Raw genomic sequence first — 22,428 nt, forward strand, 5'->3', positions numbered from 1 at the left:
CCAATCACTCTTGCTGTGAAGAGCTTCCTAACATCCAGTCTGAACATGCCCTGCCACACCCTAAGGTTGTCCCCCCTCATTCTGTCACTGCTTGCCTGGGAGAAGAGCCCAACAGCCACCTGGTTTCAGGTAGTTATAGAGAGCAATAAGGTCACAGAATCACAAAATGGTTCAGTTTGGAAGGGACCTCAAAGCTCAGCCTCTTCCAGCCCCTTGTCATAGGCAGGGACACCTCCCACTTGAACAGGTTGCTCAAGTATAGGCTGGAAGCTCTTCACAGAGAGAGTGATTGGCATTGGAATGGGCTGCCCAGGGAGGTGGTGGAGTTGTTGTGCCTGGCAGTGTTCAGGCAAAGCCTGGATGAGACACTTAGTGCCATGGTCCAGATGGCAGGATAGGGCTGGGTGCTAGGTTGGACTGGATGATCCTGGAGGTCTCTTCCAACCTGGCTGATTCTATGATTCTAAGATCCCCCCTGAGCCTCCTCTTCTGCAGGCTGAAGAACCCCAGAACCCACACAACTCACCAGAAATGTGACTATCCCCATGGAAAGTGACATTTCTATGCCTTACATCCATACAGGCTGCCCAGGGAGGTGGTTGAATCCCCACCTCTGGAGGCATTCCAAAGAGGCAGGGATGTGGTGCTGAGGGATAAGGTTTGGCAGCAGACTTGGTAGAGAATGGTTGGACTGAATGATCTTAAAGGGCTTTGCTAACCAAAACAATCCTATGAACGCTCCACAAAATGGGATTCTGATCTTCATAGCATTAAGTTGGGAGCCCTTGACATGGCTGAGTCCTGAACTGAGCAAATCAGTGCAAGACCTAAGAAGGCAGCAGGGTGGAAGGAGCTCTCAAATCATCCTTGTGAGTCCCTCCAGGGATCATTCTTCTGTTTTGTGAACAACAGGCAGAGAGTCATTGAAGCAACCACCAAAGCCCTGTAGGCAGTCTGCAGCCTGGCTGTGAGGCCAGGAGATGGTTTGGCTTCTGAATCCTGCCTCAAAGGATTTGCAATGATGTCTTTGATGGGACCTGATGACAGGTTGAGCTTTGAGGCAGCTGCCTCTAGACTGACTCTGGTAGTGAACTCCCCAAAGATGGCCAGAAGACTTTATTCCTATCAAGTAGGGCAATTCATTTTTCCCTTATAGAAAGCTCAAAGCAAGCAGGTGAGGCAGCCAAGGGGTTTGTGAACAGCTCTTGCCCTGCTTGCCACATCTCTGCTGACAGAAGCTTGCTTTCTGACAGCTCTGATGGAATCATCCAGTAGTTTGGGTTAGAAGGGACATTTCAAGGTCATCTAGTCCCACCAAGCCTGCAGCCAGCAGAGGCATCTGGATTAGAGTCCAGGCTGACCCTGAAGGGAGGCTGTGGCCAGGTGGGGATCAGTCTCTTCTGCCAGGCAACCAGCAACAGAACAAGAGGACACAGTCTCTTCCTGTAGCCCCCTTCAGATCCTGGGAGGCCACTCCAAGGTCTGCTCCAAGCCTTCTCCAGGCTGCACAGCCCCAACTCTCTCAGCCTGTGCTCAGAGCAGAGCTGCTGCAGCCCTCCCAGCATCTTGGTGACCTCCTCTGCACTGGCTCCAACAGTTCCATGTCCTGCTTGCGTTGGGTGCTCCAGAGCTCCACATAGGACCCCAAGTGGGGTCTGAGGAGAGCAGAGCAGAGAAACAGAATCCCTTCCCTTGCCCTGAGCATTTCCCTCACCTTCCTTCCTTGCTGCAGCCTGGGAGGTGAGAGTTAGGATCACTGTGCACTGCATCTGTTTGATGCTCTGTAAAGTGCTCTAAAGCTCACCTGAAGCAGCTGGGAGGCAAAACCCTGCTGTGTGATACAGAAGGCAAATCCCTTCTCTGTTTTTTTACCTTAGGGCATCTCTCCTGTCTCAATTCTTTTTGGATATCTTTCCTGCTGCAAAAGAGCTGAATAAAACATAACCCACCACTGATAATGGGGTGGGCTTCATGATCAAACACATCCTTACTTCCTTCTTTCATGCAGTAGAGTTCACTAATCTCTGAGCTGTTTTGTCTTGTGTGGCTAAGCACAGATGACTTCACTGCAGCACTGAGGAAGACATGGATGCTGTTAAAGAGAGGGGCCAGGCAGAGAGGGAGCTAGGGGTGCTGGGAGAGAGGAGCTGAATAGGAGGCAGCAGTGCCCAGGTGGCCAAGAAAGCCAATGGCATCCTGGGCTGGCTCAGGAGCAGTGTGGGCAGCAGGAAAAGGGAGGTTCTTCTGCCCCTGTGTTCAGCACTGCTCAGGCCACCCCTGGAGTGCTGTGTCCAGTTCTGGGCTCCTGAATTGCAGAGAGATGTTGAGGTGCTGGAAGGTACCCAGAGAAGGGCAGCAAGGCTGGGGAGGGGCCTGGAGCACAGCCCTGTGAGGAGAGGCTGAGGGAGCTGGGGGGGTGCAGCCTGCAGCAGAGGAGGCTCAGGGCAGAGCTCATTGCTGTCTGCAGCTGCCTGCAGGGAGGCTGTAGCCAGGTGGGGTTGGGCTCTGCTGCCAGGCAGCCAGCAAGAGAACAAGGGGACACAGCCTGAAGCTGTGCCAGGGCAGGTCTAGGCTGGATGTTGTTAGGAAGTTGTTGTCAGAGAGAGTGATTGGCATTGGAATGGGCTGCCCAGGGAGGTGGTGGAGTGGCTGTGGCTGGAGGTGTTGAAGCCAAGCCTGGCTGGGGCACTTAGTGCCATGGTCTTATGTGATTGGGCAGGGCTGGGTGCTAGGTTGGGCTGGATGAGCTTGCCCAGAGAGGTTGTGGAGCCTCCCTATGTGGAGAGCTTCCAGGCCCAGCTGGACATTGTGCTCCTGGGCAAGCTGCTGTGGAGGCCCTGCTTTAGCAGGGAGGTTGGACTGGATGATCTGCAGAGGTCCTTTCCAGCCTCTATTATGATGGGATGCTGTGAAGATTTGCCCTCCTCCCAAAGGCTCCTTTTCAGCAGGGTTTTGGAGAGAAAGGAAAAGCATCAGGGGGTTTATTTTGATTTCCTTCACACAGTACCATGTCCAAAAAATCTCAGCACTGTGAGGTCTCATTTATTGAGCATTATTGTCCTCCTCCTGAAGAGCAACACTCACAATCCTTCAAATGATTTTTTCCTCTGTGCAGACATTGATCACTGCTGATAGAAAATGACTGGTAATTGGAAATGCCAAAATCAGAAGAGACCTCATGTTTTGTTCTTCAGCATGCAGCAGAGAATGATGCCATTGAACATTTGCTTCTAAACCACTGTTTTCTAAGCATGAATTCCATGTAACCCACTGAAACTATCTGTGCTGACATAGCACTTGCCAGGCCTCCCAACTCATAAAAGAGCATCATATGTAAATAGGACATGGATTTGCAGGACAGCTAAGGCTGGAAAAGACCTCTGGAGATGGCTCTGTCCCACTCTGCTCAAGCACAGGCAGTCACAGCAGGTTGCCCAAGGTTGTGCCCAGCTGCTTATTGATTATCTCAAAGGATGGAGATGCCACAACCCCTCTGTGTTACCTGTTCTAGAATCACAGAATCAGCCAGGGTTGGAAGGGACCACAAGGATCAAGGGCTGGAGCTGCTCTGCTGTGGGGAGACACTGAGGGAGTTGGGGCTGTTCAGCCTGGAGAGAAGGCTCCCAGATGACCTTCTTGTGGCCTTACAGCATCTGAAGGGGGCTACTAAAAAGCTGGGGAGGGACTTTTTAGGCTCTCAGGGAGTGATAGGACTGGGGGGAATGGAACAAACCTAGAAAGAGGTACATTCAGCCTGGATATTAGGAAGAAGTTGTTCAGCATGGGGGTGGTGAGAGCCTGGAAGAGGTTGCCCAGGGAGATGGTGGAAGCCTCATCCCTGGAGGTGTTTAAGGCCAGGCTGGCAGAGGCTCTGGGCAGCCTGCTCTAGTGTGAGGTGTCCCTGCCCATGGCAGGGGGGTTGGATCTGGATAATCCTTGTGGTCCTCTCTAACCCTGACTGATTCTACGAAGGCTTTGTTAGTTCTGGAAGGTTTTTAGCATGGAGGAAGATCAGACTTACCTATGACACTTAGTTCTGCACTGGCAAAGATGATGCCATGTCTGTTTTCTGCCACGCACTGGTACATGCCAGCGTCTGCCAGGCTGACGTTGCTTATGGTGAGCGAACCCTGCTCCAGCTGAACCCTGCCCTGCAGGGGAAACAGTCAACCAAAGAACAAAGTAAATAAGGAGACCCCTGCTTGCAACACAAACCCAGAGCTTGGGCTGTGCTTTACAGCAAGGTGGGGTAAACCCAGGCAGCAGTAATGGGCAGTATTTGCATGCCCCAATCTATTGGTCTGCCAGCTAATATTTATGGCAGGTCAGACACTAAATGGTAAAACCAATACAGTAGCTGGTAAATGCAATTGAAATTGGAGGACTTTCCCTTGACTCCTCATTGATTTAACACCCAAACCATTTAGATTAATCTCCCTTTTGAGTAGATAAAGTTGAATCAAGCACATGCACTTTGGTTCCCCAGTGGTGTAGCAGGGCATTCTTTAAAGCATGCACAACAGCAGCGTTATGAGGACATATGGCAACAAAGGCTGGCAGGGCTGGTGGCCACCTTAGTTAGCACAGGCAGAAACACTCCAAATCCCCTACAACTGACTGCAAACAATAGAGATGTTAATAATTTAATGATCCTTTCCTTCATATCAGCCACTAATGTGATTTAAGTACACGACCATCTGCTAGTGACCAGCGTGAGGCAAGCACAATTAGCGTGAGGAACAAAGGACCAGGGCATCATTTGTCAGCCTAAGGATATGGAGCTTGGGTTATCCATTTTAATAAGGGCAGCAAAGTGCTCTTCCCTCCCTGCCTCACTCTCTCCCTCCCTCCTCAGGAGTTTCACCAGCAACACAAAAAAAAACCCCAACCCAAACACAAGTAATATTAAGAGCTATTGGCTTTCTACTTGGCCTCAGGGTGGAAATTTAGTGGTGGTGCAATTGTTATCTGGGCTTGACCAACTGTAGGCTGCCATATTCTTGCACAGGGAGGGGAAAAATACCCTGACAACTACCATGAAACCAGCAGCTTCATTAAGGGTTCATTAATGTTTCATTAGCAGCTGAAGTTCACCTGAATCTTGGGGAAATAAAAAGATTCATAGATTCACTCAGGTTGGAAGTGAGCAGAAAGTCATCTAGTTCCAACCCTCCTGCCATGGGCAGGGACACCTCACACTAAATCAGGCTGTCTAGAGCCTCATCCAGCCTGGCCTTAAAATCCAGGCTGATGGTTACTGGCTCCAGACAGCACAGTCCTTGTTAGCCTCTCTCTCTTCTCCACAAGGGTCTCTCCATCCTTAGGTTTGTGTCATGGATCCTCCATCCCAGGAGGACCTCTGAAGATGGAGCTGGTTTGTGTCTTGCTGGTCACTAACCAACAGGACCAGCACTGCCAGGTCTTTTTCCACTGGGCAGTCCCACAGCTGGAGTGTTTGTGGTGCTGTTGTGGTCCAAGTGCAGGACCCAGCACTTGGTTGTGGCATCTCATACCTGTTGGCCTCAATCCACCAATCCAGCTGGTCAGATCTCTCTGTAGAGCCTCCTTGTGCTCAAGGAGAACAAGACTCCCTTTCACTATAATGTCATAGAATGGCTTAGGTTGGAAGGGATCTCAAAGCTCAGCCAGTTCCAGTCCCCCACCATAGGCAGGGACACCTCCCACTGCAGGTGATCAAACAGATCAAGGCTGCCCAGGGAGGTGGTGGAGTCACCACCCCTGGAGGTGTTCAAGAAAAGCCTGGATGAGGCACCTGCTGCCATGGTGTGGTTGACTGTCTAGGCCTGGGTGCTAGGTTGGACTGGATGATCTTGGAGGTCTCTTCCAACTTGGTGGATTCTACGATTCCCTTTCACTATAATATCATAGAATGGTTTAGGTTGGAAGAGACCTCAAAGCTAATCCAGTTCCAGCCTGCCACCATAGGCAGGGACACAGGTTGCTCAGTCTGCAAACTTACTTAGAATGCTCTCAACTCCCTTATCTGAATCACTGATGAAGACATTAGAGAGAATTGGCCCCATAGTGAGCCCTGGGGAGCACCACTTGTGACTGGCCACTGACTGGATTGAACTCCATTCACCACTGCTCCTTGGCCTCTCCTGAGGTGCTCACCAGGTGTGGCAGGGGGAGGATTTCAGCTCACCACCATCCCCTCCTGCTTGCATTCCAAAAGCCATTGATCATTGTAATGGTTTTGGAGTTCCCCCTCCCTCCCCACTAGATTAAGCAGACTAGCTCAGCCAGCTGGAAGTCAAGGAATGAAGCTTTGTACTCACAGCTCAGCACAATTTGCAAGCAGATATACACAGCAGATATACAACTACATACAGTAACATACAAGTTAAAAGTAATACAGAAACACAAGACCCCTTCCAGCAGCAAGCTGCCCAAAAAGGGGCTCCCAACCACCCTTCCACCTTCTTTCCACCCCTTCCCTTATCTCAGAATCAGCCTTAGGTGCAAGGTGATCTGGAAAGCTCAGCAAGAGGGGTTAGAAGTAGAATGATTAGTTGGGACCATGCAGTGAGGCAGAAAAGCTGATACAGTGACAGCCAGGCAGAGACTGCTTCAGCCTGGGTTGTGTCCTTGCTGTCCCCTGTCCCGGCAGAACAGCTGGGTGACACAGACATCACTGCCAGCTTCCCTGCACAGCCACTAATCTAATTCCTCTCAGTCAAACATTCCAGTTGGCCTCTCAGCAGCACGACCCTGCAGAGATGCCAAGCTGTGGGGCAGGACAGCCCTGTGCAGAAGCTGGGGCAGGGCTCCGGCGGTGCCTACCTGTGGCAGCAGGGGGTCGCCGTCCTTCAGCCAGCGGTAGGAGGGCTTGGGCCGGCCGCTGGCTCGGCACTCCCAGGCCACGCTCTCCTCCATGGCTGCATGCACATCACTCGGCTTCTGGATCCAGCTGGGCTGAGCTGCAAGGCAGACAGAGGGCTAAAGGCTGAGTCTAAGCAGCTGTGCTCCCCAGGTGTGAGCAGCCGGCCGCTGGCTTCCCCTCGCAGCGCACGGATAAGCTGGATTGGACAGCATCAAGCAGAGCCCCGAGAGTGCTGCTGGACAGCAAGGTCACCACGGGCCAGCAATCTGCCCTTCTGGCCAAGGAGACCAATGGTGTTCTGGGGGGCACTGCAAAGAGAGTGTGGCCAAGGGATGTTGTCTTCCCCCCTTGCTCTGCACTAATGAGGCCACACGTGGAGGATCTGGGCCAGGCCTGGGCTCTGCAGTTCAAGACTGACAGAGAACTGCTGGGCAGAGTTCAGCAGAGCCCACAAAGATGCTGAGAGGCCTGGAGCAGCTCTGTGAGGAGCAAAGGCTGAGAGCCTGCAGAACAGCAGCCCCAGAGGGGAGCTGAGCAATGCTCAGCAAGAGACAAAGGGTGAGGGGGCAAGAGGCTGGGGCCAGGCTCTTGTGAGTGATGTCCAGGGATGGCACAAGGGGCAATGGGCACGAAGTGGAACCCAGGAGGTTCCATCTGATTACATACTGAGAAACTTGGTTAGTGTGAGATTGTCAGACCTGGAGCAGGCTGCCCAGAGAGGCTCTGGAGTCCTCCCTAGAGAGATTCCAGACTCACCTTGTCATTGTGATCCTGGGCAACCTGATCTGGGTGACCCTGCTTTAGCAAGGGGAGTTGGAGTGGCTGATCCCCAGAAGTCTCTTCCAACCTCCATCATGCTGGGATTCAGGGATTCCATCAAGTTTTGCCATGCAAATCTCTTTCCACTAAAACTGCCATGTGTTTTTTGGAGCCCTCTGGCTTTCCCATGTCACCCACCCACACTCCAGGTGTCCAGACACACCTGCAACACTTCAGAAAGCCCCATTAAAAGAGAGTTCAGATCCTTTCAATGGTCACTTGCCCTATTCTGACATCACCAAATCCAAGAGTCTTAGTGGGAAGGAGTTACCAGCAGAGGTCTCCAAGAACCTGGTGAATACTTTGCTCCATGTAATCAGATGAACCAAACATTCAAAGGCAGGGAATAACTTCCAGCTTGAGGAGGGCAGATTGAGACTCCCTTCAGCCTCCTCTTCCTCACACTAACCATCCCCAGCTCCCTCAGTTGCTCCTCAGCAGATTTATTCCCCAGGCCCTTCCCCACCTTCGTTGCCCTCCTCTGGACCCACTCCAGCACCTCCACCTCTCTCTTGTACTGCAGTGCCCAAAACTGAAGGCAACACTCGAGGTGTGGCCTCACCAGAGCCTAGTCCAAGGGGGCAATCACCTCCCTGCTCCTGCTGGCCACAGCATTTTCAATGCAAGCCAGGATGCCATTGGCCTTCCACCTATCCAAACCAGCTCAACTTTCTCTCCTAAAGCCATTTATGACCAAGACAACTCAGGAGGGAGCACATAAAAGATCCAAAATGAAATCTGAGTGAAAAAGCAGCAGAGTCTTTTGTTTCATTCTCTGCTGCTCTTTGGGAGACCTCTCTAATTAGGTCAACCTCTGCTTTCAACAGTTCATTTCAGAGCATAGCAGGCACGTTCTTGACTTCATCTGCAGTAATACACAAGGGCTGGCTCCTGCAGCAAATATGTCTGAGCCACCAATAGAGAGTTGCCATATTATAATGAAATTTGACAGCCTCCCATTGGGGATCCTACCCAGACCTGGTAATGTGACACAAGATTTCAAGCAGGATAATTAAAACAATACAAAGAAGGATATGAAACCAGCCCCATGCTTACAATATCTGTTGGGAGAGTGACATTATTTGAGCTAATGATAAGGGTTCAGGCAGGACTGGTAGTAGTAGTGCTCTAGAGGGGGAAAAAATGGCACTTGGATCAATTCAGTGACCAAAGAGAAATGATTTCATGTGAAAAAAATCAGCAGGGCTTCACCAAGGGCAAATCCTGCCTGGCAAACCTGGTGGCCTTCTAAGAACAGGGCACAACGTGAAGAGATGAGGGGAGAGCAACTGATCCCTGGACCTGAGCAAGGCCTTTGGCACTGTCCAGCACCACATCCTGCTCTCCAAGCTGGTGACACGTGGGCTTGATGGGTACAGCACTGATGGATAAAGAACTGGCACAGGATGGATAAAGAACTGGCTTGATGGCTGCACCCAAAGAGTGGCTGTCAGTGGGTGACAAAGAAGCAGAGATTTTCAATGCTGGTACTGGAGGTCATTTTAAAGCTACAACTTTCTCTATTATTAATCTCTGGACCTGAGCAAGGCCTTTGACACTGTCCCACACCACATCCTGCTCTCCAAGCTGGTGACACGTGGGTTTGGTGAGTAGAGCACTGGATGGACAAAGAACTGGCTTGAAGGCCACACTCAAAGAGTGGCTGTCAATGGCTCCATGGCCAAGTGCAGGCAGTGACAAGCAGAGTACCTCAGGGATCAGTCCTGGGACCAGTCTTGTTCAGCAGCTTTGTGGGTGCCATGGACAGAGGCATTGAGTGCAGCCTCAGCAAGTTTGCTGCCCACACCAAGCTGTGTGGTGCAGCAGACAGGCTGGAGGGCAGGGACCCAAGATCTGCTGGAACAGGCTGCAGGAGTGGGTTGGAACTAGATGATCTCTACGGCCCCTTCCAACCCAAAATGTTCTGTGCTTCTGTGATCTTTGTCTTCAAAGCCATCCTTACATTTCTAAGCCTTAGAGATCTAGCATGGGGATAGTTTGAGTTGTTTTGGGGCTTTATTTGCAGCTCAGATGAATTCTTAGTGAGCTGCCCTGTAATTTTTGTTCTTTGCTCCCAGCTGTGATATTCTTTTTGTCTCCTTCTGGGACATTTCTAAGGTCAGTCATAAATACTCCAAATGGGGCCAAAACATATCCATCCCCATCATAGAATCAGTCAGGGTTGAAAGGGACCACAAGAAGCAGCCAGTTCCAACTCCCCTGCCATGCCCAGAGACACCTACCCTAGAGCAGGCTGTCCACAGCCTCAGCCAGCCTGGCCTGAAACACCTCCAGCCATGGGGCCTCAACCACCTCCCTGGGCAACCCATTCCAGCCTCTCACCACTCTAATGCTCAACAACTTCCTCATGTCCACTTTGAATCTCCTCACCTCCAGTCTGAACCTCCCCACTTCCAGCTTTAGGCTCCCTGAGAGCCTAAAAAGTCCCTCCCCAGCTTTTTTTCTTGGCCCTCTTCAGATACTGCAAGGCCTCAAGGTCACCTGGGAGCCTCCTCTTCTGCAGACTGAACAGCCCCTGACCTGCAATGGTGCAAAGGATGGGGCAGCTCCCACCTCTCTGGGCAACCTGGGCCAGTGTCCCACCACCCTCACTATAGCATATTTCTTCCTTCTACCTACTCTAAATCACTCTCCCTCAGTTCAAACCATCACATTTTGTGCTGTCACAGCAGGTCTTGCTCAGAAGTCTGGCCCCAGCTTTCCTATTGGTCCCTTTAAGTATTTCAAAGCAGGGGGTTAGGAAAGTAAGAGCAAAACATCCAGACTGAGCTTGTCCTTCATTGTAATACATCAAAAGGCACAAGTTGGCAGTGGGAAGCTGGACCAGAAATCATCTCCTAAAAGGCGTTTGAAAATGAAACGCTAGAGCCAGTGATGATGTATCACATCAGAGCAGAGCAAGGCACCCGAAGAATGATGGGAACAATGTGTGAAATAAAGCAGAAATAAATCTATGGAGGACTTTGCAAGCTCCTCTGAGTTCCAAACAAGCCAAAAGGCTAAAGCAAATGAGGTACTAATACATACACAGAATCCAATTCTCGGTCGGTGTCTATTGATTTCGGTGTTCCTAAGCCAATTTCTAGCAGCTGATGACCTAGTGCAGGCTGTGTAATTCATCATTAATGGCAGATGAAAGGCTGAACGACTTGCCCATTACTGTATCTGTTTGAAGGAGATTGAGGCTGAGCCCAGGATCAGAACAAAAATAAAGCCTAGAGATCAGAAAGGCAGGCAGGAGGAGACAGAGAAGGCGACGGGAAGGATGCAGGAGTAATTAAACAGAAGGGACGCAGCCAGCGCGTCAGGGGGGTGCAAAGTGGCCACACAGCACCCTGGCCCAAACGGGGCCCACATGGCCCTGCTTGGTGACCCTGCCCATGGGTCACAGAACCACAGCATCACAGAATGGCAGGGGTCAGAAGAGGCCTGCAGAGATCACAAAGTCCAACCCCCTGCCTGACCTCCTGACTTCATTTGCCTCTTCCTTTCCGCCTCTTAATCTCTTCTTCCTCACCCCTGCTGCCCATCAAGGACTATTTGAACTCAAACCCTTCCTCATGACCTCTGCTGCCCATCAAGGACTATTTGAACTCAAACCCTTCTTCCTCACCCCTGCTGCCCATCAAGGACTATTTGAACTCAAACCCTTCCTCATGACCTCTGCTGCCCATCAAGGACTATTTGAACTCAAACCCTTCCTCCTCACCCCTGCTGCCCATCAAGGACTATTTGAACTCAAACCCTTCCTCCTCACCCCTGCTGCCCATCAAGGACTATTTGAACTCAAACCCTTCTTCCTGACCCCTGCTGCCCATCAAGGACTATTTGAACTCAAACCCTTCCTCATGACCTCTGCTGCCCATCAAGGACTATTTGAACTCAAACCCTTCCTCATGACCTCTGCTGCCCATCAAGGACTATTTGAACTCAAACCCTTCTTCCTGACCCCTGCTGCCCATCAAGGACTATTTGAACTCAAACCCTTCCTCCTCACCCCTGCTGCCCATCAAAGACTATTTGAACTCAAACCCTTCCTCATGACCCCTGCTGCCCATCAAGGACTATTTGAACTCAAATCCTTCCTCATGACCCCTGCTGCCCATCAAGGCCTATTTGAACTCAAATCCTTCCTCATGACCCCTGCTGCCCATCAAGGACTATTTGAACTCAAACCCTTCCTCATGACCCCTGCTGCCCATCAAGGACTATTTGAACTCAAACCCTTCCTCATGACCTCTGCTGCCCATCAAGGCCTATTTGAACTCAAACCCTTCCTCATGACCTCTGCTGCCCATCAAGGCCTATTTGAAATCACAGAATCAGTCAGAGGTGGAAGGGACCAAAAGGATCAGCCAGTTTCAACCCCACTGCTGTGGGCAGGGATACCCTACCCTGGATCAGGCTGCCCGGAGTCTCATCCAGCCTGGCCTTAAACACCTCCAGCCATGAGGCCTCAACCACCTCCCTGGGTAACCCATTCCAGCCTCTCACCACCCTCATGGTGAGATCATACAACTCTCAAAGCCCTGCAGCAGGCTGCCCAGAGAGCTTGTGGAGCCTCCTTGGAGAGATTCCAAACCCACCTGGCCACTGTGATCCTGGGCAAGCTGCTGTGTGTGCCCCTCCTTTAGCAGTGGAATTGGATTGGGTGGTCCTCAGAGGTCCCTTCCAACCCCTACCATGCTGGATTTCAGTGATGCTGTGAGCAATGAATTGCAGTGAGCCTGTCCCAGGTAGCAAAGTGGGTTTCTAGAGAGGCATGTAAATGAGAATCAATAATCACATAAACCTGTCCTATGTAGCTGAATTTTCTTGTGCTTTATCAGCCCAGAAACCCATTTTATTTGAAGGGGCTTTTTGTTTTCAGCAAATCACTCCTGATCTGGGACATAAAGGCAGCAGAGAGACTCACAACTGCCTGCTTTTCACTTATGCAGATCTCCTTTTCAGACCTCTAACCACAATGAAAAGCACAACACGAGTTTCATTGGGGGTTGGTTTAGAGAGTGGCATGAAGGAGCTTTCACATAAACAAAACACAAGACCACTGCTGGAAAGGGGGACTCTTCTCACCACAATATTAAGGAAAAGCATCAGCTCCTGGTGGGACTCAGACTGGAGAAGCATTTAATCTGAAAAGCAGTCCACCCTTTTAAGTGGTTTCTGCTGAAGACCTTAGAAAGGGCTGCAAAGAGCTGTAATTAGGCACACATAAGTTTGTCTCTCTGCTAATGTGGATGCTGCTGTGCTGACACTTCTGACAAACACTTTCATTTCAGCTTTGTTTTTTCCTCCTCTCCTTGACTTGTCAGCAAGGTGCTGGGCAGGGAGCTCAAGAGAGAGATGCTGGAGGACTGTGAAGATGGTCCTCTTCTCTCTGTCTTTGCTCCTTCTCCCTGTCCTCCTTCTTTCTACCTTTCCTCCTTCTTCCTGTCCTCCTTCTTTCCCTCTGCCTTTCCTCCTTCTTGCTGTCCTCCTTCTTTCCCTCTGCCTTTCCTCCTTCTCCCTGTCCTCTCTCTTTCCCTCTGCCTTTCCTCCTTCTTGCTGTCCTCCCTCTTTCTTTCTGTATTTGCTCCTCCTCCCTGTCCTCCATCTTTCTCTCTGTCTTTCCTTCTTCTCCCTGTCCTCCCTCTTTCCCTCCGTCTTTCCTCCTTCTCCCTGTCCTCTTTCCCTCAGTCTTTCTTCCTCCTCCCTGTCCTCCCTCTTTCCCTCTGTCTTTCCTTCTTCTCCCTGTCCTCCCTCCTCCTCTCCCTGTCCTCTCTTTCCATGCAAGGAGACAGACAGCTGGGTTTACAGGACTGCTGCTGCACAGCCAGACCGTGACCTGCAGGGCCCGTGCTGTGCCAGAGCACACTGACCAGCATAAGTGACACATTCAGCTGCCACTATCACACCATCTGCAGCCATCCTGGCCTGTATAGGAAATGCTGTGTGCAGCAGGAGCAGGGAGATGATTGTTCCTTTATACTCAGCTCTGCTGAGGCCACATCTCGACTGTTGTGTTCAGTCTTGGGCACCTCAACACAAGAGGGATGTGGAGGTGCTGGAGCCAAAGCAGAGGAGGGCAATGAAGCTGGGGAAGAGCCTGGAGAATGAATCTGTTGTGATTCTATGGTAGTTTAACCAATAATCTGTAACAGCAGCAGCAGCCAGCAAAGGTGGCTGGCTAAGAGCTCTCCACAGGGAACTCCTCTGGTAACCAGAAAGAGAAGTGGATGTAAAGTTAGAATCATGGACTCAAACAATCAGACAGGTTGGAAGAGACCTCCAAGATCATCTAATCCAACCTAGCACCCAGCCCTGGCCAATCAACCAGACCACGGCACTAAGTGCCCCAGCCAGGCTTGGCTTCAACACCTCCAGCCACAGCCACTCCACCACCTCCCCGGGCAGCCCATTCCAATGCCAATCACTCTCTCTGTGAAGATCTTCCTCCTAACATCCAGCCTGAACCTGCCCTGCTACAGCTTGAGGCTGTGTCCCCTTCTTCTGTTGCTGGGTGCCTGGCAGCAGAGCCCAACCCCACCCGGCTACAGCCTCCCTTCAGGCAGCTGCAGACAGCAATGAGCTCTGCCCTGAGCCTCCTCTGCTGCAGGCTGTTCCATTCCCTTCAGCAGCTTTGTGGCTCTGTGCTGGACTCTCTCCAGCAGTTCTATGTCCTTGAACTGGGGGACCCAGAACTGGACACAATACTCCAGATGTGGCCTCAGGAGGGCAGAGTAGAGACAGAGCAGAATATCTCTCAACCTACTCACCACAGCCCTTCTAAGACACCCCAGAATGGCAATGGCCTTTTGGCCACAAGGGCAGATTGCTGGCTCCTGGTCAGAAGTCAGGTCTCAAGCACCTCCTGCACATCAGCATGACAATGCCCTCCCAGCACTCAGCTCTTGGCGAGGCTGCTCAGACTCTCAACGACCAAGCACCACTCCAGGAGGCTGGATTTCCAACTACACCTTTTTTTGTTTAAGCTGTGCTGTTTATAGTACAAAATCACTTTGCTAATATCCTCTAAAATGACTTTCTCACTAAATATTTGCTGTGTGTTGCTTTTAGGAGGAAGTTGTTGGCAGAGAGAGTGATTGGCATTGGAATGGGCTGCCCAAGGAGGTGGTGGAGTGGCTGTGCCTGGAGGTGTTGAAGCCAAGCCTGGCTGGGGCACTTAGTGCCATGGTCTGGTTGGTTGGGCAGGGCTGGGTGCTAGGTTGGGCTGGAGGAGCTTGGAGCTCTCTGCCAACCTGTCTGATTCTATGATTCTATGATAGGGCCCCATCCCTGGAGATATTCAAGGTGAGGCTTGGCAGGGCTGTGAGCAGCCTGCTCTAGTGGAGGGTGTCCCTGCTGACTGCAGGGGGATTGGGCTGGATGAGTTTTGGAGGTGCCTTGCAACCCAGACCATGCTCTGATTCTATCTTGGAACACACAGATGTGGTGCTAAGGGACTTGGTTGTTCAATAAATGGTTGGGCTGAATGATCTTAAAAGGTCTTCTCCAAGTAAAGCTGGAGGTGGGGAGAGTCAGGCTGGAGGTGAGGAGGAAGTTGTTGGCAGAGAGAGTGACTGGCATTGGAATGGGCTGCCCAGGGAGGTGGTGGAGTCGCTGTGCCTGGAGGTGTTGAAGCACAGCCTGGCTGGGGCACTTAGTGCCAAGGTGTAGTTGACTGGGCAGGGCTGGGTGCTAGGTTGGGCTGGCTGAGCTTGGAGCTCTCTTCCAGCCTGGGTGATTCTATGAACCATGAAGCCTGCCCCAAGCAGCAGCCTGCTTACCATAGAACGTCAGCTGCCCTCGTGCCACGTTCTTCCCCCTCACGTTTTCAGCCACACACTCATAGAGTCCAGCATCTTCTTGCTGAAAGTTTGGGATTTCAAGAAGTCCACTTGATCTGTGCCTCCTGGCTTTTCTGGGTATCTGTTTCCCATCTGCTCTCCTCCAGCTAATGGTAGGAACAGGGCTGAATAAGAAAAATAAAGTAAAATAAGACTTGTAGGAAAAAACCAAAGCACCAAACCAACCAACCCAACAACAAAAGGCAAATCTGGGTTCCATCCTGAGAAGCTCTGGTCTGATCCACACAAGGCTATATCATCTTGGAGGCTGTTCAAGACATGGTTAGTCTGAAGACTCTGGTACAGGGTCTGGAGCAATTTTATTCTGGGGATATAATATAGAATCAATGATGATAGGAGGGGACCACAAGGATCAGCCAGTTCCAACCCCCTGCCATGGGCAGGGACACCTCACACTAGAGCAGGCTGCCTACAGCCTCATCCAGCCTGGCCCTAAACACTTCTAGGGATGAGGCTTCAACCACCTATCTGGGCAACCCCTTCCAGGCTCTCACCACTCTCATGCTGAACAACCTCCTCACCTCCAGTCTGACTCTCCCCACCTCCAGCTTTGCTCCATTCCCCCAGGTCCTGGCACTCTGTGACAACCTCAAAAAATCCCTCCCCAGCTTTTTTGGAGCCCACTTCAGATCCTGGAAGGCCACAAGGAGGTCATCTGGGAGCCTCCTCTGCTCCAGCCTGCACAGCCCCAACTCCTTCAGTCTGTGCTCACAGCACAGCTGCTGCAGCCTCTGAGCATCCTCCTGGCCCTGCTCTGGACACTCTCCAGCATCTCCACAGCCCTCTTGTAACAGGGGCTCCAGACCTGGATGCAGTATCACCACCAATGATTCTATCATCCCCAAGATTATTCCTTGAAATGTTTGGGTACTGCCTGACCCTATTTTGTGAGAAACTATTTAAAGCCTCTTTGTAAGGAATTCTGTAGGAGCACAGAAGCAGCCAGGTTGGAAGAGAGCTCCAAGCTCAGCCAGTCCAACCTAGCACCCAGCCCTGCCCAACCAACCAGACCATGGCACTAAGTGCCCCAGCCAGGTTTGGCTTCAACAACTCCAGCCACGGCCACTCCACCACCTCCCTGGGCAGCCCATTCCAGTGCCAATCACTCTCTCTGACAACAACTTCCTAACAACATCCAGCCTAGACCTCCCCTGGAACAGCTTGAGACTGTGTCCCCTTGTTCTGTCCCTGCCTGCCTGGCAGCAGAGCCCAACCCCACCTGGCTACAGCCTCCCTGCAGGCAGCTGCAGACAGCAATGAGCTCTGCCCTGAGCCTCCTCTGCTGCAGGCTGCACCCCCCCAGCTCCCTCAGCCTCTCCTCACAGGGCTGTGCTCCAGGCCCCTCCCCAGCCTTGCTGCCCTTCTCCAAACACCTTCCAGCACCTCAGCATCTCTCTGCAATTCAGGAGCCCAGAACTGGACACAGCACTCCAGGTGTGGCCTGAGCAATGTTGAGTACAGGGGCACAAGAACCTCCCTTGTCCTGCTGCCCACACTGCTCCTGAGCCAGCCCAGGATGCCATTGGCTTTCTTGGCCACCTGGGCACTGCTGCCTCCTCTTCAGCTCCTCTCTCCCAGCACCCCCAGCTCCCTTCTCTGCCTGGCTGCTCTCAGCCACTCTGGCCCCAGCCTGTGGTGCTGCTTGGAGTTGTTGTGGCCAAAGTGTAGGACCCTGCCCTTGGCCTTGCTCAACCTCTGTACCTAGATTCTACTGTGCCTTCTGCCTCAGCAGCAGAAAGGAGCCTCTCACCTCCCCTGCTGGGCAAGCAGGAGAACAGAACTGGGAAGAGCTTCTTCTGGTCAAGTTCCATGCTTCTATTTGCCTGTTATCTCTGCAAGTGTTCTAAGTTGCCTGTTCCCTGTGTGTGCATAAATAATCCAAACCATGCACTGTAAGCATTGCAAGTAAGTTTTCTGGTGAGCTGTAATGTTAAGAAACAACATTCAGAGTCATTACCAGTCTTGTCCTGGGTCTCAAAGTTAATATCTACGATTGAATTTGGCACAATGTGTTAAGGCTGAGGAAAGGGAAGGACGAGGAACATCCTGCAAACTGCAGGATGCAGTGCTCTGAAGAGTGAGAAGCTGGAGGAGTAACAAATAATGGCTCCAAACTTACTTCCCCAAGGCAAAGCATTCCAGTTTCACCGTGGTGCCTTTGGCAGATGGAACTGTTTCTGGGAACTGCACTTCTATTTTCGGCTCATACTCTCCCATCACCCCTGTGAACAGAAGAGAGACGCTAAGGCTGGGGTGGGGTTTGGCACTCCATTCACAAGTGAGCCCGGGCTAGCACACAGCTCTTCTGCACGTCATTGCTGGCCCAGTGAATCCACTGGGTTCAGAGCACAGCCTGTTTCCAACAGCCAGGCAGAGTGGGCTCTTGTCCCATTCACTGCCTGAGCAAAAGCCCAAGCAGTGCTCCTCACCAGCTGCCAACATTGACTGCTCTTCGTGGCTCTGCTCCTCTGTGCTTTGGGAGAGGCAGGAGTTTTGCTGCTAACCTGTGAAAGAGGGAAGGGGAAGGTGGGGAGGGGAAAGGCAGGGAAAGGGGCAGGAGGGGGAAAGGGGAAAGGGGCAGGAAGGGAATCTTATGAACACATATAAATATCCAAAAGGTGGAGGCCACGAAGATGGGGCTGGGCTCTTGTCAGTGGTGCCTTGTGATAGGTACAAGTGGCAACCAGTACAAATTGGACCCCAGAAGGTTTCACTTGAACTGAAAGGGAACCTCTTATTCTGAGGGTGACAGAGTGCTGGAGCAGGCTGCCCAGAGAGGTCTGGAGTCTCTCCAGAGAAGGAGAGGCATTGTGATCACCTGGGACATTGTGATCCTTGGCACAATAGGGTTCTGGTCTAACTGAGGATGTCCCTGCTGACTGCAGAGGGGCTTGGATTAGATGACCTTTGCAGGCCCCTCCTGTGACTCTGTGAACAGCCTCTGCTTTACAGCAGGGGTGTGTTTGGACTGGCTGATCTCAGAGGTCCCCTTCCAGCCCCCACCATCCTCCGATTCATTGATTCAGTGACTCTGTGTTTCTACCACAGCAACACCTAAGGAGGTTCACACCTTCTCAGAACGTGAAATGCAGAACAAATCAACACGAGAGGAAAGGGAACCAGAAGAGAAGAATAGCAGTTAGTTTTAAAAGCAGTGCAGTTAATCAAGGCTTCTATTAACGCCAAGGGTTTAGATGTGCAGGGATCACATCCTCTTGGTGTAATCCCTTTGTTTTTACTGCCCCAGTACATCAGGCTTGGTGGCAGGCTCTTTATGAAATCCGTGTTTAAGGAATTTGGGCCCATAAAAAGGCCATTATCTGCATGACAAACGGCTCCAGCTCCACTGGGCTGCCTTAAACCCGGCACACCTCGTTTCACCCGCACTCATTAGCGGCTAACTGATGATCGCAGGCGGAATCCGAGCCCTGCGGAGCCTTCCCGGGAGCTGGCCAAGGAGCAAATGGGGCTGGGTGAGATCAGGGAATCGTGCAATGGTCTGGGCTGGAAGGGGACCTCCAAAGGTCAGCCAGTGCAAGCCTCTCTGCAGTCAGCAGGGACAGCCCCCACTGGAGCAGGCTGCACAGAGCTGAGTCTGCGATTCAGCACATGCAGCTTGGCAAAGGCCCTCAGGAACACAGAATCAGTCAGGGCTGGAAGGGACCACAAGGATCACCAAGGTCCAATCCCTCTGCCATGGGCAGGGACAAGTCCAAGGATCACCAAGTCCAACCTAGAACCCTACTCTACAAGACTCACCTGAAACCATCTCCCCAAACACCACATCCAAACCACCCTTAAGTGCAGCCCTAAGCCCCTCAGGGTCACCAAGTCCAACCTAGAACCCTGCTCTGCAAAAGTCACCTCAAACCATAGCCCCAAACACCACATCCAAACCACTCTGAAACACAGCCAGGCTGGGGGACTGCACCACCTCCCTGGGCAGCTCATTCCAGGCCCTGAACACTCTCTCCACAAGAAACTTTGTCCTAATGTCCAATCTAAACCCCCCCAGCCTCAGCTTGAGGCCACTCCCCTGGTTCTGCCTCCCAGTACCTGTGAGCAGAGCCCAGCAGCAGCCTCTCCACAAGGTCCCTTCAGGTAGTTGCAGACTTGTACACCTGCCAGTGTGCACTTTGAGCCCAGAGAGCCAACTCTGTCCTTGGCTGCACCAAGTGAAGCGTGGCCAGCAGGATGGGGGAGGTGATTCTCCCCCTCTTCACAGCTCTTGTGAGACCCCACCTGGAATACTGTGTCCAGTTCTGGAACCTCTATTACAGGAAAGATCTGGAGGTGCTAGAACGTGTCCAGAGAAGGGCCACAAGGATGACCAGAAGGCTGGAGCTGCTCTCCCATGAAGACAGGCTGAGAGAGTTGGGGTTGTTCAGTATGGAAGGGAGTAGGCTCCAACGGGAGACCTTACTGTAGCCTTCCAGTTTCTGAAGTGGGCTACAAGAAAGCTGGAGAGGGACTTTCTAGGCTGTCACATAGCAACAGGACTAGGGGGAATGCATCCAAGGTAGAGGAGGGGAGATTTAGATTGGACAGTAGGAAGAAGTTCTTCACCATAAGAGTGGAGAGAGACTGGAAGGGGTTGCCCAGAGAGGTGGTGGAAGCATCACCCTTAAAAGTTTTTAAGGCCAGGCTGGATGTGGCTCTGTGCAACCTGATGTAGTGTGAGGTATCCCTGCCCATGCAGGGGGGATGTAACTGGATGATCTTTGAGGTCACAGAACCACAGAGCTTTAGAGGTTGGAAAAGACCTCCAGAGATCAGCAAGTCCAACCTCTCGGCCAAGGCAGGTCCCTCCCAACTCTAACAACTCTGTGATTCTCTTTAAAATGCACTTTAGATCCTTTACATCAGAATTAAACCCCAGGGATGGTAGGAAAGAACTGAAATAGTCCTGGAATAAAGCTGCCAGCAGCAGCAGCAGCTGTATGAGCCAATTAGACTTTACCATATCCCAGGTGTCGCCAGGAAATGGGTGTCAGCTCCTCAGACAAATTAACTTGCTGCTGAATTCCTGGGGCTTTCATCCAAAAGCAGGGCTTTTAAGCCTTGAAAGGGGAAGGAAGACACTCAAGGCTCTGAAATGCAAACACATCAGAGCACCTGATGTGCCACGGTGCTGGAAGCACTCTTCAAACTACAGTGCTGGTGTTTGTTTCAGTCTTTTATCTTCTCCCCACATCCCTTCCACCTGCATGGCAAGGCCAGATGTGGAATCAGGATGAGCAGGAGAAGGAAGAGCTGGCTGGCTGTTTGGACATCACAGAATGGTTTAGGTTGGAAGGCACCTCAAGGATCAGCCAGTTCCAACCCTCCTGCCATAGGCAGGGACACCTCCTACTAGAACAGGTCACTCAAGGCCTCATCCAGCCTGGCCTTGAACACCTGCAGGAGGTTGTGGAGCACAGAAGCACCCAATGTGATCGAAGAGGTGACAATGAATATTCTTGTAGAGGAAGCTTCTAACAAATGCATTTCTACTTCTGGATGGAGCATCCCTAACTGTTGTCCTTTAACCAGACACATTTTAATTCATTTTAATTGGAAACTGAGGTGGAAATGTAATTTTTGTCCTTATCTACCCAAAGAAGACAAAGATACAAATCAACTGTCTGGGTAAATTTAGAAACCTTCTCCTGCTTGCTTCTTTCTTTTCTGCTTTATTCCACAGACTACTAAAAATAGTCCCAATTCTGCTGGGACTTACAGGCTCAGCTAGCAGCAACCCAAGCAACAAAGTGCTTCTGTTCACTTTTGGGCAGCATAAAATGAGCAAAGCTGTAGGCTAGCCAAAGCCTAACATCTATTTGATTGCCTGTCTTGGTCGAAGTGTGACCAGCTTCTGTTCTTTTGTAGTTATTGCCTGGTCTTGATTGTTGTTCCAGCAGTGGGAAAAGCAGCCTTGGCCACAGTGTTGGAAACCACACCACTGGCTATGACTTGGAAGCACTGCTAAAGCTGTGTACTGAAGCAGGCAGGATGTGAGGAGGAAGTTGCTGAGCATGAGAGAGCTGAGAGCCTGTAATGGGATGCCCTGGGAAGTGGTTGAGACCCCATCCCTGGAGGTGTTTCAGGCCAGGCTGGCTGAGGCTGTGGGCAGCCTGCTCTAGGGTAGGGTGTCCCTGGGCATGGCAGGGGGTTGGAATTGGCTGATCCTTGTGGTGCCTTCCAACTCTGACTGATTCTGTGATACTAAAGCACCACTGAACCTCTACATTAGGGAACATCACAGAATCACAGAATGTTAAAGGTTGGAAGGGACCTTCAGAGATCATCCAGTCCAAACCACTGCCAAAAGCAGGTTCCCCTAGGGTAGCCTGCACAGGAATCATAGAATTGCTCAGGTTGGAAGAGAGCTCCAAGCTCAGCCAGCCCAACCTAGCACCCAGCCCTGCCCAATCAACCAGACCATGGCACTAAGTGCCCCAGCCAGGCTTGGCTGCAACACCTCCAGCCACGGCCACTCCACCACCTCCCTGGGCAGCCCATTCCAATGCCAATCACTCTCTCTGACAACAACTTCCTAACAACATCCAGCCTGAACCTGCCCTGGCACAGCTTGAGGCTGTGTCCCCTTCTTCTGGTGCTGGCTGCCTGGCAGCAGAGCCCAACCCCACCTGGCTACAGCCTCCCTGCAGGCAGCTGCAGACAGCAATGAGCTCTGCCCTGAGCCTCCTCTGCTGCAGGCTGCACACCCCCAGCTCCCTCAGCCTCTCCTCACAGGGCTGTGCTCCAGGCCCCTCCCCAGCCTTGCTGCCCTTCTCCAAACACCTTCCAGCACCTCAGCATCTCTCTGCAATTCAGGAGCCCAGAACTGGACACAGCACTCCAGGGGTGGCCTGAGCAGTGCTGAGCACAGGGGCAGAAGAACCTCCCTTGTCC

At 51.8% G+C, this 22,428-nt stretch overlaps 1 protein-coding gene across 3 annotated transcripts in view; it reads right to left on the reverse strand.

Annotated features, from left to right (window-relative positions):
• LOC135182285 (contactin-4) overlaps positions 1–22,428 on the reverse strand; it is a 434,616-nt gene that overhangs the window by 71,419 nt on the left and 340,769 nt on the right. For all 3 annotated transcript variants that reach the window (XM_064156172.1, XM_064156171.1, XM_064156173.1), the window contains 4 exons: positions 17,654–17,756; positions 15,454–15,638; positions 6,805–6,941; positions 4,022–4,151 (listed from right to left, as the gene is read on the reverse strand). In XM_064156172.1, coding sequence (XP_064012242.1) covers positions 4,022–4,151; positions 6,805–6,941; positions 15,454–15,638; positions 17,654–17,756 — 555 coding nt within the window. The remainder of the gene's footprint in view (positions 1–4,021; positions 4,152–6,804; positions 6,942–15,453; positions 15,639–17,653; positions 17,757–22,428) is intronic.

Source organism: Pogoniulus pusillus, chromosome 16 (genome assembly GCF_015220805.1).
Source record: "Pogoniulus pusillus isolate bPogPus1 chromosome 16, bPogPus1.pri, whole genome shotgun sequence".
NCBI lineage: Eukaryota > Metazoa > Chordata > Aves > Piciformes > Lybiidae > Pogoniulus > Pogoniulus pusillus.